An 18,248-nucleotide genomic window follows, 5' to 3' on the forward strand; every position below is an offset into this window, starting at 1 on the left:
ACTACATTATCATGGTATTATTGTCAAATGCATATTCAATGAGCACATTTAACTATAGTTAACCTGCGTTTTTCTGCAGTGTTGACCTCTGATAATCAGAATGGTCATATAGCAGTTTGAATTTGTAAGACATATAAAAAAAAAACTCACTTATCAGGAGCAATGCCAATGAACCTAAGAAAATTAGGCAGTTAAAGAAATGTGCTGTTAATAAAAAAGCTAAATGCCTTGTTATTTATGAACAATAAGCTTAATAATTACTTAAATATTTGAAGCAACTAGAATTTAAATGTTCCTAATGCTGTTGTTTACACTCTTTTGATTGCTGTAATCATAAAGACGGTGCTGCTTTACTCCATGGAGGAAGTCTGCATTACCTGCATCAAAATTTGATGTGGTGACATAAGTTGTACATTTCAGGTGGCCATCCATGGTAATGACATGCTAAAGATGCTGATTTGCTGACAGCAAAGTCTCCAACTGATGTGCAATGCAACCATGCTGTGTTGCTCTATACTTGTGAATGACCAGGGATGTAAAATACATTGGTGTTGATGTTGAAGAAAATAAATAGTAGAAGAATAATGAAATCAGAAGAAACGCAAGGTAATTATGGGTTGGCATCAATGGTATATGGACAAACATGCTAATGCACATGGATTTATACTCTTTGGGCCCTAGGGCTAGTAAGGCACTTTACCAGCCACAGACCACCCCCCCTCACCCCCCATATCTTAGGCATGCTCCACTGGGATGGCAAATGTTTCAAAAGCGTAGATTAATTCCCTCCCAGTGAATGGGCCAGTGGGTCGTATTTTTTACTCTAAATGTCAGACCACTACTCTGGATCTCTCTCTGTTACATTTACAAGTTTTCCCTGTGACAAGTCAAAACAAGGCCACCCAGTCTAGACTGTATGTCTTTGAGATTCTTCATCAGCTTCTTGCTTTCACTTTCTTAGAAGCAATATGTCTGGCATTCAGTTTCAGGGGTGGCAGATTTAGTGCTATGGTTAAGGAGGGGCATGAGTACAAGAAGGACCTGCCCTCCACCCACATCATATTTCTTTTTCTGTCTCACCCCCTGTGGCATTGCCATAGCAACAGGATGCCGTGGTCAAGGCAACATGTTTATGTGAAGAGCAGGGTCAACATTAATGACACTCATGCTGTCATTGGATAAGATTAAGCATGCGGGTTTGGGTAAATGGAATATATCACTAAGTGTCAGGGAGGTAGCACTTATGTAAACAGGTCTGCAGATGAGTATCTGTTGTCGGTTTGGGAAGGGAGCAATACAGACAAAGTTCTACACTGAGCTTTTTGTAACTGTTCTCAAAGGATGTATTTGTGTGTACCACAGATAATGAATATATAACTGTTAATTATTTATTATTTATTCATTAGTTCATTTTCTGAAACTGCTTCAACCTGTTTAATATCATTGTGTTCAGAAACATTCAGTGCAGGGCAGGAACACACTTTGGACATGGCACTAGTCCATCACATTCCACAATCACACCTATTGCCACATGCATAATCAATAGTTTTTGGACTACTGGAGGACAACAGAGAAAAAAAAAGAAACTCACATAGATATACAGAGAATACATTAAACTCCTCAAAGATTAAATTTTCAAACTCAAAATATGTAATTTATTTATTAATCTTCTGCAACTGTGTCAGGGTGGTCAGGGTCAGTGTTGGTTTGGAGACAGGGTGCAAGACCATTGTAGGCCATTAGACACTCACCCAGTACATCACATTCACACCTATAGACAATTTTGCACGGCCAGTCCACCTACTGACGTGTTTTTGAACTGTGGGAGGAACCTGAACACAAGAAACACAGCTTAAATACAGCTTAAGATATCTGCTTAAAAATATTACAATATCATTTTCTGTCTATAGTCCTGAAATGCACATTTATTTTTTTGATTGTCATACCAGTCCTCTAAACTATGCTGACAATTTTATGTGATGATCGTAAGTACTTGGATGCTATAAAAAATGACTGACCTTAATATGGAGGCTGTATTTACTGGAAATCTTTGTTTCACTGTTGACTGTTGAATGTGACTTTTGACACTGTTATTGAGTTTGTTGGCTGCATTTTCCGTGTAGCTCCAGCACTAAACTAAACAAAGCTGTATGTTTGATTCTTCCTTTAAACTTGACCTTTTAAGTTGTTTAGAGATTCTAAATGTAAAGACTGTCATATATTTTTAAAACCTAAACCTTGCTGCAATGTCCACCTTTTATAGTTCATATTCCTTCAAGTCTTATAGAAGAACCTGAACACTTTAAACATTGTCACAAGTAAGCAGCACTTTTAATCATTTCTCTTCTGCAAGTTTAACTATCACAGACTAAACTTTCCTCTATTGTAACCATCTATTTTTCCATTAAGAGAGTAATGAATAACTCTTCGAATCTGGATAGTGTGCTGTCTCACTATGGTCACACAGCCCCAAGAAGGAAAATGATGAATAGCATCTGCCTCTTTCTCTCATTTTCTCTCTCACTGCCATCTTCCAGTAGCACCTGGGCATCTCTGTTTATGGCCCATTGGAGAGTGTGCACCGTAAATCTCTCATGGTTGATCAGAGCGCACAAGATTGAACCTAATCTTTCTTCTTAGGTCATTTCAGGTAAAGGTGTCTACTCCTACAGATTTTACCAAAAAAAAATATTGGTTTCTGTGCTAATAAGATAACTTTTGTCCTCTTAGAAGGAGACAAGTGGGTGTCTTAAGCATGGGTTTGGGGTTTTAAGTGTTTCTTATAATGAAGCATAAACACCAATCACCACCTTCTGGGGCATGCTTCATGGAGCATTAGTGACCTCCTTAAGTCGGGGTATCTGCATGTAGAAGCTGTTTACACTATTGTATCCTAAACTGACTCCATAACAACACAACCATGGACATTGAAACCAGGTCATAGATAATCTCTGTTCTCAAAGCCTTTGGCTAGTAATAACATGGTGAATCTAATCTCAAACTGATGTTACGCCATGCACATCACAGATAGTCCTCCATTACCGGTTTCTGATCATAGAGCAGTGTACCCTGATAGTTACATGATGAATAAGATTGACCGGAGAGGACTTACACTGTTGTACTCTAATGCAAGCACACAGATTATCCTTTTAATTGGTAATAATGCAGTGTTACTATTTAACACCCAAAGCTTCAGAATAAGCCTCAACACCAACTGCTTAGCCTAATTAATGAGTCCCCAAATTAATTACCTAAGTGCTTCTCCTGTGGGGGGGGGCATATGTCAATAAATCAGATTAAAAGAGGCCAGAGGACAAACTTTTAACAAACCTCTAACATTAATAGATGAGGGGTGAGGGAGGAAGAGAGGAAGCCAGAATAAAGAGAAGGAAATAAAAGTGTGATAAAAGCAGTAGGTGAAATGTGAGAGAAAATGAGAACTGTTCTCTGGACAAAAGACCAAGAGCTGAGAAGAAAGACAAGGGAAAGTAGAGCAAAAGAAAAGGCAAAAAGAGAAAAAAACTATGACAGAAGCCAAGACTAAAAGACCAGAAGGGAATGAGCATGTCCTGAGTAGGGCAGTGTGAAAGAGGACTACAGAGGAAAGAAGAGCATTGAGAAGATGAGGGTGGGCTGGCTGGGGGGGAGGCAGAGTGAGAAATAAGGAGTGAGGGTGTGAGACTGGCTTCAGCATGCAATAAAAAGAAACAGTATGTGGCATGAAGGGTGATATCAAAAACGTTGCGAGCTCCAGGGGGAGCTGATGAACAAAGCCACACCATAAACCCCTATTCACTCACTCTGAGATTAAGCAACATGACTCATCAGTATAAGCTGCTCTCCTAGCATGCAGACTTTATGCAGGCATAGGCTAGCAGTTGCCTTTTTTGGTTGATTTGGGAACACATGTTTTTACTCCAACTGTAACGTTGACTATTGGAAGTTAAGCCATAACACGGGTCTGGTTTTAAATGAAAAGGGCGTGTAATGTCAAGCAACTTTCACGTCTTATTCACAGAGTTGATTACGGGTTGCTTTGTGGAATTTCAAAGATATGTAATGTCACTAGTGAGGAAGACAGATTAAATAGTGTTGAATAATTGTTTGTATGCTATTATCATGTTTTGACCCTTATATTTTTATCAAACTTTCTTATTTCTCTTTGACTTGTAAAGTGTCATTGAGTGTCCTGAAAGGTGCTTATAAATAAAATACTATTATTATTATTATCATTATAATTACATAACCTAAGCAATTGTATTGCTTTTTTTCAGACACAGATTGGCTGTTACCAGTGTTAGTACAAAATTTTACAATTAAATAATTTATATAATATTTTTATTTTAACATACCATGCTCAAAGTACTGAATAACTTTACTTATCCATCATTAATATTTTCATATTGTTAGTAATGTTATAAGAGGATTCATTTACCTCACTTTGTTTTGCTCCAGCCCTACTGCGACCCTAAACTGAATGAACAGTTAAAGACAATGACTGAATGAATGTTTTGTACCCGTATGAGCATGTTGTAGTATTATAGCATATTATATTAAATGAAATTTGTTTGTTTGTAATAACACTACTAACCAGAGCTGTTTTATCAGGTTTTATTCAACCATTTCAGGTGATGGGAGTGAGGGTTGTAGTTCTAAATCTTGAAATCAAAAATTAAAGATGTGTTTGTTTCATTGGAGTGTTGCAACCATGTAGCATGGATATAGACTGTACCGCTACACTTAGACATATCCAGATGTATTTGGCTTTTCCATTCTGTGTTGGAAGATCACCTGGACTGTTCTGCTTTTGGACACCCATCAGATGTCTGCAGTTCAGGAAACAGTTGTGTTCTGACAGTGGAAAAGGTTCTATTAAGGTCATGCTGTTGCAGTAATGACGTTAGCAGAATAGTGGCAGCTGTGTGTACAAGTAGATGTCACTCATCATTTGCTAATAATGCAGATTTTATATTAATGCTGAGCAGACTCTGTTTCCACATGTCAGCATTTGTGGTACAGCCTCTTTCCTACCCCAGTCCCCCAGCCCTGGACCCACTGGCTTGTTTTTTTTCTGTTTTTCTCACTTATATTTTCTTGCTCACGTTTGCTCCTGCTGCAAATTGAAAGCTGTCAAATTAAATAAGAGGTCATGCTGAGTCGAGAACATATTCGCTTAGATTGTTTTTCCGTTTGAAACAGGTATATTTGTTAATCAAACCACAATGTGAAAACCCCTACATACCATATTCAGTGCTATCAGAGACAAAAAACCCCACTATTTTTGGAAAGAAAAGTCCCTGCTGTTAATCTCTTATAACATTCCTAACCCAACTCTTTCTCCATTACATCACAGGATGAGAAATGATATATAGTGCTAATTATCTGCTAGTAACAGGCAATAATGATCGTAATGGCTCAGTAGTCATTAGGTTCACAATAGATATCAAGCTAAAGTTTCTGATCTTTTAGTGACAGCAAAATGATCAATTATTTCCAATTAGTTTCACTCAGAGATGACAGAGGCATGCTCTTTCCGAGTCCGTCTGGTACTCTGATCTCTATCTACTCTGACGACAGAGGAATAGAGAGATCATGAGTGATGGATTTAGGATATGAGTATTGTGCGGTCTGTGTGTAAATGGACTGAAGATGAGTGCTGCTAACCATTTTAGCGTTTTACTGACATTGATGGAATGGACCAGAAGAAGGATATGAGTGGAGTGGAGAAGATGTACAAACACTCTGGACAATCTGAACAGCTATGTTAAAAAAAGCATATGATTCTGAATTGAATTATCTCAACACAGATGGAAGGAACAAGTAGAGAGATATAGAAATGGCATAATGAGACATAATCTGTGTGTTAACAGGTGATGTGGGGGTTGCTCTGCATCTGTCACTGCTATCTACCCAAAGCTGCCATGCTCTCCGCTTACCAGTTTCTCTATCCACAACTTTTTTTTTTCTTTTTGCCCACTCACACCATCTGGCTGACATTTATTAGACATGAAGTCTCAGCAGTGTGTAGAAGCGCACTGCATTTTTCAACATTCATTCAAGATGCACTTTTACATTCACAGCTATTTAAGGACATGAGCGTCTCCTTGTAAGAAATATTATTATTATTATTATTATTATTTCAAGATTCAGCATGTGGTTATAAGACCTTTAATGATGTTTATGTATCACAAATAGTGATTGTTTTATTTTTTATTAGGCTTCAGCAAACAATTTCAGTGTCCTTTTGGGTGTAGTATATGAAAAGAAAACACTGTGATGTTGATGTTTGAATTGTGCACTGAAGATCAGATACAATGGATTATCAGCTCTGCTTCACTGATGACCTGGAAAAGCAATTATTGCAAAAACTGCTTTAGTGCATATCATTGGTCTGAAAGTTCCCTAGTGTCTCCTCCCATCACAATTCCCAAGACAACAGTTGCATGGTAGGGATTGCTTCCATTTATTTTTTTCCCAACTCTTTTTCCCCACCCGTCTCTCTCTATCTCTACTAAACAATAAAAATTTAAACATGTCCAGTGGGTTCCCATTAAGCTCTTTGGGGCCTATAGAGGTACATGAATAATTAAAAACACTAGTGGCTCCAGAAGAAGTCAATTTATGCTGACATAGTCTTATCTTAGACAGAGTTAATTCCAGAATAACATTCATGAAGAATGGCACTTCTTAATTCAAAGGTCTCATCTAAAATGTAGAAATAAAGCAAAAATACATTAAAGGCATACATCTAAATATTTGAAGTGATATTCTTTAGAGCAAATATGAAACTAGTGCTAGTTTAAAAAGTAAGATAAACATAGCTGGGTTTGCACAATTTCAAAACAATGTCTGTAATACTACAAAACTTTAAACAGCAGTAAAGAATATGCCTTATTATTTATATTTACTCAATTAGACACACACACACATATATGTATGTATATATATATATATATATATATATATATATATATATAATATGTCTAACCCCTGTGTGTATGTATATATATATATATTTATACACACACAGGGGTTAGACAATAAAACTGAAACACCTGTCATTTTAGTGTGGGAGGTTTCATGGCTAAATTGGAGCAGCCTGGTGGCCAATCTTCATTAATTGCACATTGCACCAGTAAGACCATGTGCATCCAATGGTTCAAACATTGTATCCTGAAGGTGGTGCCGTGTATCAGGACGACAATGCACCAATACACACAGCAAGACTGGTGAAAGATTGGTTTGATGAACATGAAAGTGAAGTTGAACATCTCCCATGGCCTGCACAGTCACCAGATCTAAATATTATTGAGTCACTTTCGGGTGTTTTGGAGGAGCGTGTCAGGAAATGTTTTCCTCCACCAGCATCATGTAGTGATCTGGCCACTATCCTGCAAGAAGAATGGCTTAAAATCCCTCTGACCACTGTGCAGGACTTGTATATGTCATTCCCAAGACGAATTGACGCTGTATTGGCCGCAAAAAGGAGGCCCTACACCATACTAATAAATTATTGTGGTCTAAAACCAGGTTCAGTTTCATTGTCCAACCCCTGTATATATATAAGCAAAACTAAAACTCACTGGCAAAAATGACAAATCAGTGATTTTACAAAGGCATTTTTTATCCTTATATATAAAGGACAGCAATCTATTTTATGAGCTCTGCACATCTGTGAAGACTCTAAGCACTGGACCACTGCAGTTGAAACTGGATTGACTTTGTCACTATAGAGAGCAAATGTCCACTGCTCTAAAGCCCACAGATTTATAACCCTGTAGTCCACATTAGGCACAAGGCAAGTTTGCCTTAATCTCGTGTTCAGTTGCTGTAGAGTATTCAGATTGTTTCAAGCATTTCCATGAAGATTATACCAACTGTGTTTTTACAGTCAAACATTTGGGGCACCTTAGCCCCTAGCAGAAGAGGCTTCCACAACTAGTTTCATACAGTGAGGTTTACTAAGGTCTGATTCAAAATTTCACTTCAAAATGACTTGTGACACTTTGAAAAGAAACAGTTTTGCAGCACCCTCTAGTGGTGGTTTCAGATGTAGCAAGAGCGTCATGTTTTTCTAAATCCTCAAATCTCTCTCTCTCTCTCTCTCTCTCTCTCTCTCTCTCTCTCTCTCTCTCTCTCTCTCTCTCTCTCTCTCTTCTCTTTCAGACCTAATGTTAGGGGCAGAGATGGACCTGCAGCTGGTGGAGAACAGTGTAGTTGCTGTGGAAAACCTTCTAAAAACTTGGCTGCATGATCAATCCGGAGAAAGGGAACATCTTCAGCTGCTCTTACCTGCACCTGGACAAATGCCCCATGGTCCAAAAACCAACCCTGTTCCGAGGCCTAATTCTGGTATTTACATTACACACACAAGTGTACACCATCTTACACTAAGATGCTGTCTTTATGATTTTGGAAAAACTGACATACAGAATGTGTATGTAGGCAACAAGTATATAAATTTAGTATTCACTTCATGATATGTACCCAGCGGCACGGTGGTGCAGCAGGTAGTGTCGCAGTCACACAGCTCCAGGGGCCTGGAGGTTGTGGGTTCGATTCCCGCTCCGGGTGACTGTCTGTGAGGAGTTGGTGTGTTCTCCCCGTGTCCGTGTGGGTTTCCTCCGGGTGCTCCGGTTTCCTCCCACAGTCCAAAAACACACGTTGCAGGTGGATTGGCGACTCGAAAAGTGTCCGTAGGTGTGAGTGTGTGAGTGAATGTGTGTGTGTCTGTGTTGCCCTGTGAAGGACTGGCGTCCCCTCCAGGGTGTATTCCCGCCTTGCGCCCAGTGATTCCAGGTAGGCTCTGGACCCCCCGCGACCCTAAAATTGGATAAGCGGTTACAGATAATGGATGGATGGATGGATATGTACCCAAGCAGGGAACTGAACACTAGTCATAGTTCTTACTGATCTTACTGTAAGATGTGTCAGTTCTTACTGATAGGTGCTTTGCCAGAGCAGTGACTCAAACCCTATTCTTCTGTGTAGAAGGTAGAGGCTTTGCCACAAAACTTGTTATTGTATTATTATAATTATTATTTAGTATGATAATTGATAGTTATTTTATTGGTAAATAAAATTGTTACAATCATATTGCCACTTTATATCACACTCTTTGCCAATCTGTAAAATACAACCCAAATGTGTATTTTTGTAGTGTGTATTAAGTGTGACATGCAGGAAAGACTTGTGAGTCCTGCCCTTCTCCCTGGCACACCTGACCTTGGAGCCAAAACTGAGAGTGTCCGGGACTTCCAGCCCCAGAACAAGAAACTGTCCAGTCAGAGTCCTCCACCACAGCAACTACGAGTTATCAAGTATGGTTTTCCTTCAATTAAACTGGATTCCTTTCTTTATTTCAAAGCTTAATGATGACAGATCAGCTTGAGACAACGAAATAGTCATATACCAATCCCAACTCCTGGAATGTTGGGATGCTCTGCAAAATGTAAATAAAAGCAAAATCCAAAAATCTGCAAATCAACAAAACGCTGTATTTAAAATATTTATTTGATAATTGGTACAAAGACAATATATTAGTCAAACTCAAACCAAGCTTATAAAATTTTTTGCCTTTATTAACACATGGCAGAAGATAAAAATGTTCTTATGTATAATCACTGATCACTGATTTGTCATTTTTTGTGTCCTGATCAAGGCCTGAGCAGGCCACAACTCACTGGAAAAATGACAAATCAGTGATTTTACAAAGGCACTTTTTATTTATATATTCGTTCGTTCATTCATTCATTTTAGACAGTGCTGGGTTATATCTTTTGCTCAGGGACATATTTTATTTTTTACCTATGAATGCTTAAGGCTTTTTTGAGTTGGCTTTTACCTATGCCCTTGGACAACCTACCTTTTTACTTTACCTGCAACACTTCTTTGTTTTTGCTTTTTTTCTATGTGTGCAAAAAAATGTGGTTAATTGACAACGAGTCAGTGCCTTAACTGGGTTTAGAAGAAGCATCTTAGAGAGGCTGAATATTTCATAAGTAAAGATTCTGAGGTGTTCACCATTGTGATAGGCTGTTTGGGCAAATAATGCAACAATTCAAGAATCTCAGCTTAAAACAGTAAAGAACTGGGATATTCATAATCTATGATACACTATCATTAAAGGTTTCAGAGAGTCCTGAGAAATCCATAAATCCAAGGCATAAGGTGAAAAAACTATATTGGCTTGCTATGATCTTCAGGCCCTCAGATGGCACTGCATTAAAAACAAACCCATTTCTGTAGTTCACAATACTGAATGAGCTCAGAAACACTTCCAAAGATTGGTGCCTATGAACACTGTTTCTCATTCAAATTAAACGAGGTCATTTAACATGGACTGAGGTAAAGTAGGAAAGTGTCCTTTGATGTGACAAATCAAAATGTTCAATTATTTATGGAAATTACAGATGCCTTCAGGTTTCAGTCCTTCAGGCTGTAGAGGTGAGGAGCCATCTGTCTGTGATACTATGGGGGCGTATTATTGAATATGGCTTGGTTGACTTGCCCATCTGTGAAGGCACTGTTAATTCAGAATAGTATAAACAAGTTTTGGAGCATTGTGCTGCCATCCAGACAAAAATGTCATTTTTGGGAGGCCGTGATTATTTCACTAAGACAAGGTCAGTCAAGATTCTGCATGGATTACAACAGCATGGCTCCTTAGTAAAAGAGTCTGGGTGCTAAATTAATCCAGACATGACACCCATAGAAAAACACTATAATGGAAACCCCAAGGTGTGGAGTAGTTGAAATCCAGTAACAAGCAAAAATTACAGCAGCTGGTCTCCTCAGTTCTCAAATGTTTACAGTGTTGTTAATAGAGGAGGTGATGTAACACAGTGGTAAACATGTCTGTACCAACTTTTTTTGGTGCAAGTTGCTCGCATTGAATTAAAATGGGCAAATAATTTTCAATAAACTTTCAACATTTAAAATTAAATACAGGGTTTAAATAATGAGAAAATCACTGCATTTTGTTTTTGTTGACACATTTCAGTGGCCCAACATTGACACTCAGCTTTGAATAGAAGAAACATGCAGCATGTAGACAAATAGCAATAGGGTTTTATTTACTCTGTAACTTAAAATAACCTCTTAAAGGCCTACTTTATGTAGAAAACTAAAATATTAAGTAATATAATATGGCAGGCGGCACGGTGGTGCAGCAGGTAGTGTCGCAGTCACACAGCTCCAGGGACCTGGAGGTTGTGGGTTCGATTCCCGCTCCGGGTGAGTGTCTGTGAGGAGTTGGTGTGTTCTCCCCGTGTCTGCGTGGGTTTCCTCCGGGGGCTCCAGTTTCCTCCCACAGTCCAAAAACACACATCGGTAGGTGGATTGGTGACTCGAAGGTGTCCAATGTGAATGTGTGTGTGTTTTGCCCTGTGAAGGACTGGCGCCCCCTCCAGAGTGTATTCCCGCCTTGCGCCCAATGATTCCAGGTAGGCTCTGGACCCACCGTGACCCTGAATTGGATAAAGCGGTTACAGATAATGAATGAATGAATGAGTATAATACGGCTTAAGTGTAATCTTTGCTGTAACTGAAACTATCAACTTTGTTTCTGATACCTACCCGTTATGAAATTATTCCATGTGTAAAACATATGTTATGTTTTACCCGACTATGGCTTATGCCCTGCTCTTTAAGCATAGCATTTATGCTCACAGTGATGCAGGTTTTAAGGGAATGTATTTCATGAAGCTAATGTTACACAAAAAAGGGTTGTATGGAAAAAGTGATCACAAGAAAGAAACTGAAAAACAGAGGTAGAGAGTCAGATAGAGAGACAGTGAGAAACTGAATTGGATTATGCAAAAAGGCCATCAGTGTCATGCTGAACATGGGTATGAGTCATGTTCTAATGTTGTGTGGAAGAACTAAACAGAGGCTTCAGTGTGTGAGGTATTAAGCACACACACACAGACAGATACACTGCCTTACATTGTGGTGACTTTGTGTTTTGCATACATTTTGCATACACATGAGGTCATTGATCTCAGGGAGTTTTTGGAGAGAGAGTGAGAGCATTCTTACCTTGTCATTGTAAAATGAATCAAAAAGTTCCTTATCGTTTTGTCTCATTCCCATTTTATCTGTCTTCTCAGTTTACTCTCACTCTCTTGTTTTTGCCTGCCTGATTAATCTTCAGAGATCAGCTTTACAGAGTTCCTTCAGTCGCTGGAACTCTTTTTTTATTCATTTTTGTTGGAAATGAAAGTTAAAGCAATAATCCAGTTTGCCGTTGTCCCCTTATTTCAGTATAATCAATTTGATTATACTGACATGCTTTTCATTTAAGTCATTTTCCAGCAAATGTCCTGCTCTTAGGTGCCTGTAACATATTTTTCACAAGATATTTCTAAAAGAAAGATAAAGAGATTCTGTAAAGGTAATCCCACTGCATTAGAAAGGAAATCAAAGGAAAAATATGAAATAACGAGAATCCTAAAACTGGTATTGTAAAAACTAACACCTGCATACACACACACACAACATCCTGGTGCAAGTTGGTTAATTGGAAGTAAGAGGACTTTTTTACAGTTGATTGAGAACCAAACAATTGTGTGGCTGTTTTTTTGTTTTGTTTATTTCAGAACTCTCCGAGCAGATGGAGTATGTCAGTCTGTGCTGTACGGCCTTCCATTGATCGTCAGACCTACGACTTGCTGGCAGCTGGACTGGGATGAGATGGAAAGCAATCACCAGACCTTTCATGCTCTTTGCCACATACTCAGAGTCAGTTGAGAATGATGTTTCTTTTTTCTCTTGACAATAAGCATTCATTTTTGTGATAAAGGTGTAAATAGATGAAATATTATGAGGAATTTTGAAATGTTGCTTAGGACTTATGCTTGGTTTTCATGTTACAAGGTTTTTTGATATATTTGGATATATCTTGAATGTTGAATTGTTGAACTGGTGTGTCTTCAGAACCGTGACTGGATTCTCTTGGTGCGTTTGGAGCCTGAGTTTGGCTCTGGGTCCCATGTGTTTTCCTACTATGTACTTCAGTCATCTGGCTCACTCTCGCTGTTACTAAAACCTGTCCTCACACGAGAACTAATGCTGCCTTGCAGTCTGCCCATGTCAAATGAGGATCCACCACTCAACTCACTGACTATGGTGGAGGTATTCTCTCACTTTTTTTACACACAGAGATCTGTTCCAAGGCAACGTGGTCACTGCATTTTTTTAAGTGTTTATATCAATGCATGATTTATTCATTACAGTAGATTTTTAAGTCTGCAGTAGATTTTATTTTTAGGCTCCATTTTTTTAAATTGCATTTTTAAATTTGTCATTTTTCTTCACATCAGAGAGGGCCTTGGACAAATATAAGCATATTGCACAAGAGTGTAACCTACATGTAATGTCAGTAGGTCATGGGATAAATGTGTGGTTCTAAAGTACAAATATAAACACATATACAAATTAGTTGGCCAGCTATGAATTTTCAGTTACTTAAATTAGCAACATTCTGTTTCTCACTGATCTCAATCTTTCAATGCAGCATGCACCTTACTGGAGTTTATCATAGTCTCACTTTTTTCATTTGCATATTAGTATCTGCAGAGCTTAGTCATCTGCAAATCCTGTATTCTGCAACAGGAACCAAATGACAGCACTACTGGTAAATTTGCAAGCATCAAGCCCTGATATTTTATTTTGCTGCCCTTGTTTTTGTGCATGTGAACAGTACTATACAAATTAATTTTTTCATTATTAATTATTTTTGTTAATGTTTTTTTTTTCTCTGTCACTCAGAAGTGCCTGGAGCAGTTGGAGGAGGACCCTGTGTTTAATCCTCTGTGCACGCTTTCTAAACTCTACCCGTATCTAAAGATGAGAGGTATGCTTTCTCGCCCTTATGGAGCCCAAACTCACAACCAGGGACGAGGCCAGCGCAGAAATATCAACCGCCCAGCAGAGGGCTCCACAACACGACAGGTCAGACACTACAGCAGCCATGCTGTATTACATATTTCTTGATTCCCTGCTTTCTAAGTTCTTGCCTTCCAGCAAGGAAAGCAAAAACAATATCAGGGAATGTGAATAAGTTCTCAGGACAGGGACCTAGAAAAACCTGACTTGAACTTACTGAGAGCACTCTAAAAGTTTGGATTAACATGCTGAACCCAGCTAGTATGTTTTATGAAAAAAAAGCATAATTCAGTTGTCAGCTGAAGCATCAGACTGGGCATGCTTTTAACAGGCAACATTTTAGAATTTTGTGACTTAAAGTAATGCTTAAATAAAGTGCCTGGTTTTGTGGAGCTCTAGATTCCCTTATCAGCAAAAATGTCGCCTGCACACACATAAAAATGCAAATAGGTAGTGCTAAATATTTTACAAGGACAGTACAAAGATCTTGACTACAAAGAAGCTCTGTGTAGCTGTGTCTTTATTAAACACAAAAGATGGAATAAGGAAGCATTGTCTAACGCTGACAAACCCTGAGCTGAACTGTAAACACCCACACATGACAGGACATAGAAATTAAGAGAATTGTAGAGAAATGTTGAATGTTAAATATGGACCTTTCCACAGATATGCTACAGATGACCAACTGATTCACAGCCAAAATTATTACACCAATGTTGTCACTTATCTGGATCATAGTAGATTTATTAAGAATTCAGTGCAAATGCACACCTTATGTCATAAACAGTAGGAGGCAAAAGGGAAAACAAAAGTAGAAAATGTTTATATTTAGTCGTTGGTGCTTCTGTTTTTATTTGCTTTTCTATCTTTAAGTTTTTTTTATTTTATTTTATTACTACTACTAAGAAAACAAAAGAATTTTATTGTACACAAAAAATTGTTCTTTAGAGGTGTATACGGTATTATGCACTCACACTCACTTGTACACACTCTCTCTCTCTCTCTCTCTCTCTCTCTCTGACTCCAGCAGGGACGTGTGAGAGCTACAGTGGCCCCTCTTGTCTCTGCCCCCCAGGCTAAGATGTCTCGCCCCCCTCTGACCCTGAGCCACTCCCATGCTCACACCCACACGCTCTGCCTGCTGGACAGTGATGCTCACCAATGATGACATGAGAGAGACAGGAAGAGTGCTAAACTGCAATATCTGTGGGTAACCAGTATGCAAAACTCTTTCACATGAATGAGAATGTTTTTGGTAAGACTATCTTTAGACAAGCTAAAGTGGTCTATATAAGCACAAACTGATGAACGCACACTGCATCACAGACACACCCGTGTAGATTTATTTACAGGTCGGAAACAAGTTTAAAGTTCAGGGCCTTTTTTTAAACATGCAGAATAGATCTCTGTTCGTCATTAAATATGTTTCTTCCCAGGTTCCTTGATATGTTTTGTTAAATGATGATGAGATGGTGGGCTAGGGAGATTTACAGCTGTTTAAAAGGCATTTAAAAATAGAGACACGTTAAAAAGAGACATGATAAATTTAATATTAAATCACAATGACAAAAATAAATATATTAACTGTTTAATATAATTCCTATTTACCACAGCAATCTTCAGTTCAGATCATTAGTCTGTATAAGTCTCGTATGTTTACTGTTGGTCAGTGCAACATGGCAGCCTTAAAATGGAGCACACACCAACTGTTTATATTGTTCCACAGCTGTAAGGCATTACAGAGCAGATAAAACGCCTCATTCTTTCCCAAAAGACTCCAAAAACAGCATTACACTCTGTTAACTTAACGCCCATATTTCAGATGGCCAGAACCCATAAACCAAAACAGTTTTGTTTCTCAAAGCCTACAATTAGAAACAGTTCTCACAGTGCTTAATTAGTATGATTTCACATTCAGGACTTTACTACTGGCCTGTTTTCTTTAACAGTGACTTGACCACATCTGGGGAATTCTCAGAGATCCAGGCTGAAATGCTGAGGCAAGAAAATAAGTAAATAGAACAACAAAAATGTAATGTAAAGACACAAAGAAATAGAAAAGCTGCTTTAGAGAGCTAGAGAAAGAGTACAAGACAGAGTGCAGCTCTTTTCAGTGTGCTTTCTAACTGAAAGAGTCTATCTTAGCGTGGTGTAGAAAGGAATATAAGAGAGCATATAAAGACGTAGAGCCATTGTAAGCCTGTACAACGGGCCTGAAAGAAACACACTGTACTCAGCTGATGAGAGATTCAGAACAAGGCCCCAATGAGAGAAAGCGAAAAAGAGAAAAAGAGAGTGCTCTGTTCGGTACTGGGGTAATGAAGCCTGGCTTTGGAGGCTTTGTTATAGGACTTAAGACATTCATGAGAGGAAAAAGAGTTCAGAAACAGAAGTAAGGTCAGAGGCATAGTGTTACTCAATGGCGATCTATGACCAAGGCTCATCAGAGTTGCTTCCTTCAGATTTCTGCCATTCCTCCCACCTAGCTCTGCCCACACTATGGCGTTATGACATCATTTTGGGGTCAGATATTAAGTAAACTCAGTCGAAATCAAACAACTTTTTAAAAGCTGTTACGTCAAAGGCAGTTTGTTCATTAATGGTTTTGTAGTATTCCAGTATTTCTCAGTACTGAGTTCCCGTTACAGAAATATATATATTTAATTATTTATTTTTTTATGAGGCATTATTTTAATTGTGTTAGGTAAAAGTAAAATGTAACTAATGGCCTGAGCATGTGTTCTCTCCTGGGCCATATTGGCTGCTGGACTGTAACGTCTGTGCTGTGTTATTTAAAACCCCAGTCAAACTCAACAGCAGCATTATTCCCACTGAAATGATTTCTCTCAAAGATAAAGACAATGTTTGTGGCCTACTGGACCAAAAGCAGGACATATTGAACAAGTTTACCATTTTATAATATTGACTGCACAGTTCATATATGTCACTGTAAATGTATCATTGCAGATGATACCAGTGTTTAAAACTGAGGGAAATTCATTTGTGTTGATTCACTTTATTGTTACTCAATGTTTTGTGTCTGTCTACAGAATAAAAATAGATGAAAGATAGAAGTTTTTGTTCATTTTCACACTGAGTTTTCCCAGTATCATCGCCAAGGAACTTTGTGTCATAACAGCTATCATCTGTGTTAAAAACAGACCTAATCTGGCCAGGACCAGAAAGACTGATGCTGTTTCCATAAAGAGGTATGATTTGACTCTGGCAGCAGAATTGTTTTTTAAGAAATATATTTTTCAAAAGGATATATCCTATTAGCACAACTAAAACCACAATGATAGACACATATACATTTTCTGAGTTCTAAGTGACTGGTATGTTCAATCACATGCAGTGTCAAGTGACTCATTTTCGACACCCAGACTACATGTAGCCAAGTGGCTGTGGATTTGTTTTTCCTCAAGAAACTAAGCCAGCAGCTTCAGTTTTGTGCCTGTCGGTCATGCTGTTTATTGTGAGACATAAAGCTTTCTCCAGTCTTACTTTAGTTATCTTTATTGTTTGACATCTGCTGAAAACAATGAAAGCTAGTCCAAAAAATGAAGTAGTTTAATATGCAAAAGACAAAATATGACTATGGTCAGAGCTTTTTCAGGTAACAGCTGTACTTCTGCTCTGCTATTCAGAGAGCAACGACACAGTTCTGTTTTCCCCCAGTTATCCAAGCATAGAGATGGGGGTGGAATGAAAACAGAAACGGAACATTCTAGGAAAGGGGAAGTCATGCAAGATGAGAAATACCTCCCAAGTGTAATCCTTTTTATAGTCCGCAAAAATACGAAAATCGGGACCAGTGAAAATGCTACCAGTTATTTAACATTATTTTACGCTTTTGTGATTATGCATGAATTTTTTTTTGTCCAGCTCACTTGTGCTCTGCAAAGGTGTAATTTCACAGTGAATGTTGTGGGGTGGTATCTGATGTGCATTGGCCTCAAACGATCAGCCCTGTAACCATTTGAATAATGTTTTCTTGTGAAGAGGAATTCATAAGCCTCTGCTATTACACTACGTCAGGAACCTGTGCATATTAATAGATTCAGACTTGCTTCATGAGCAATATGAAAAACAAAATATAGATTTCAGAGGAGTTCAGTCATGACCCAAGATATTTAAATTCTACTTCATGCTTTTGACACTTAAGCACATTTGTCTTTGAACCACTTTTTTGTTTGTTTGCTTTTACATTTTAATCAATTGCACTTTGTTTATATTTGGCACTGCATCACATCTTGGATACACACAAACAATTCTTCAATTTGAATGGAATTGCCATGCTTTATTTCTAAACTATTTAGTGTATTTCATATGTTTTTTCCTGTGTAGTTAAAGCTTACAGA

The 18,248-nt window shown here is 38.2% G+C and overlaps 1 protein-coding gene across 10 annotated transcripts in view; it reads left to right on the forward strand.

Annotated features, from left to right (window-relative positions):
* m1ap (meiosis 1 associated protein) overlaps positions 1–16,943 on the forward strand; it is a 31,767-nt gene extending 14,824 nt beyond the window's left edge. For 9 of the 10 annotated variants that reach the window (XM_066680795.1, XM_066680792.1, XM_066680790.1 and 6 more), the window contains 6 exons: positions 8,167–8,352; positions 9,161–9,320; positions 12,600–12,741; positions 12,937–13,134; positions 13,771–13,953; positions 14,915–16,943. In XM_066680795.1, coding sequence (XP_066536892.1) covers positions 8,167–8,352; positions 9,161–9,320; positions 12,600–12,741; positions 12,937–13,134; positions 13,771–13,953; positions 14,915–15,052 — 1,007 coding nt within the window. In that variant the 3' untranslated portion in view covers positions 15,053–16,943. The remainder of the gene's footprint in view (positions 1–8,166; positions 8,353–9,160; positions 9,321–12,599; positions 12,742–12,936; positions 13,135–13,770; positions 13,954–14,914) is intronic. The other variant, XM_066680798.1, reaches the window with a different exon arrangement.
* The last annotated feature ends 1,305 nt before the right edge of the window (positions 16,944–18,248 follow it).

Source organism: Hoplias malabaricus, chromosome 9 (assembly GCF_029633855.1).
Source record: "Hoplias malabaricus isolate fHopMal1 chromosome 9, fHopMal1.hap1, whole genome shotgun sequence".
NCBI classification, from domain to species: Eukaryota; Metazoa; Chordata; class Actinopteri; order Characiformes; family Erythrinidae; genus Hoplias; species Hoplias malabaricus.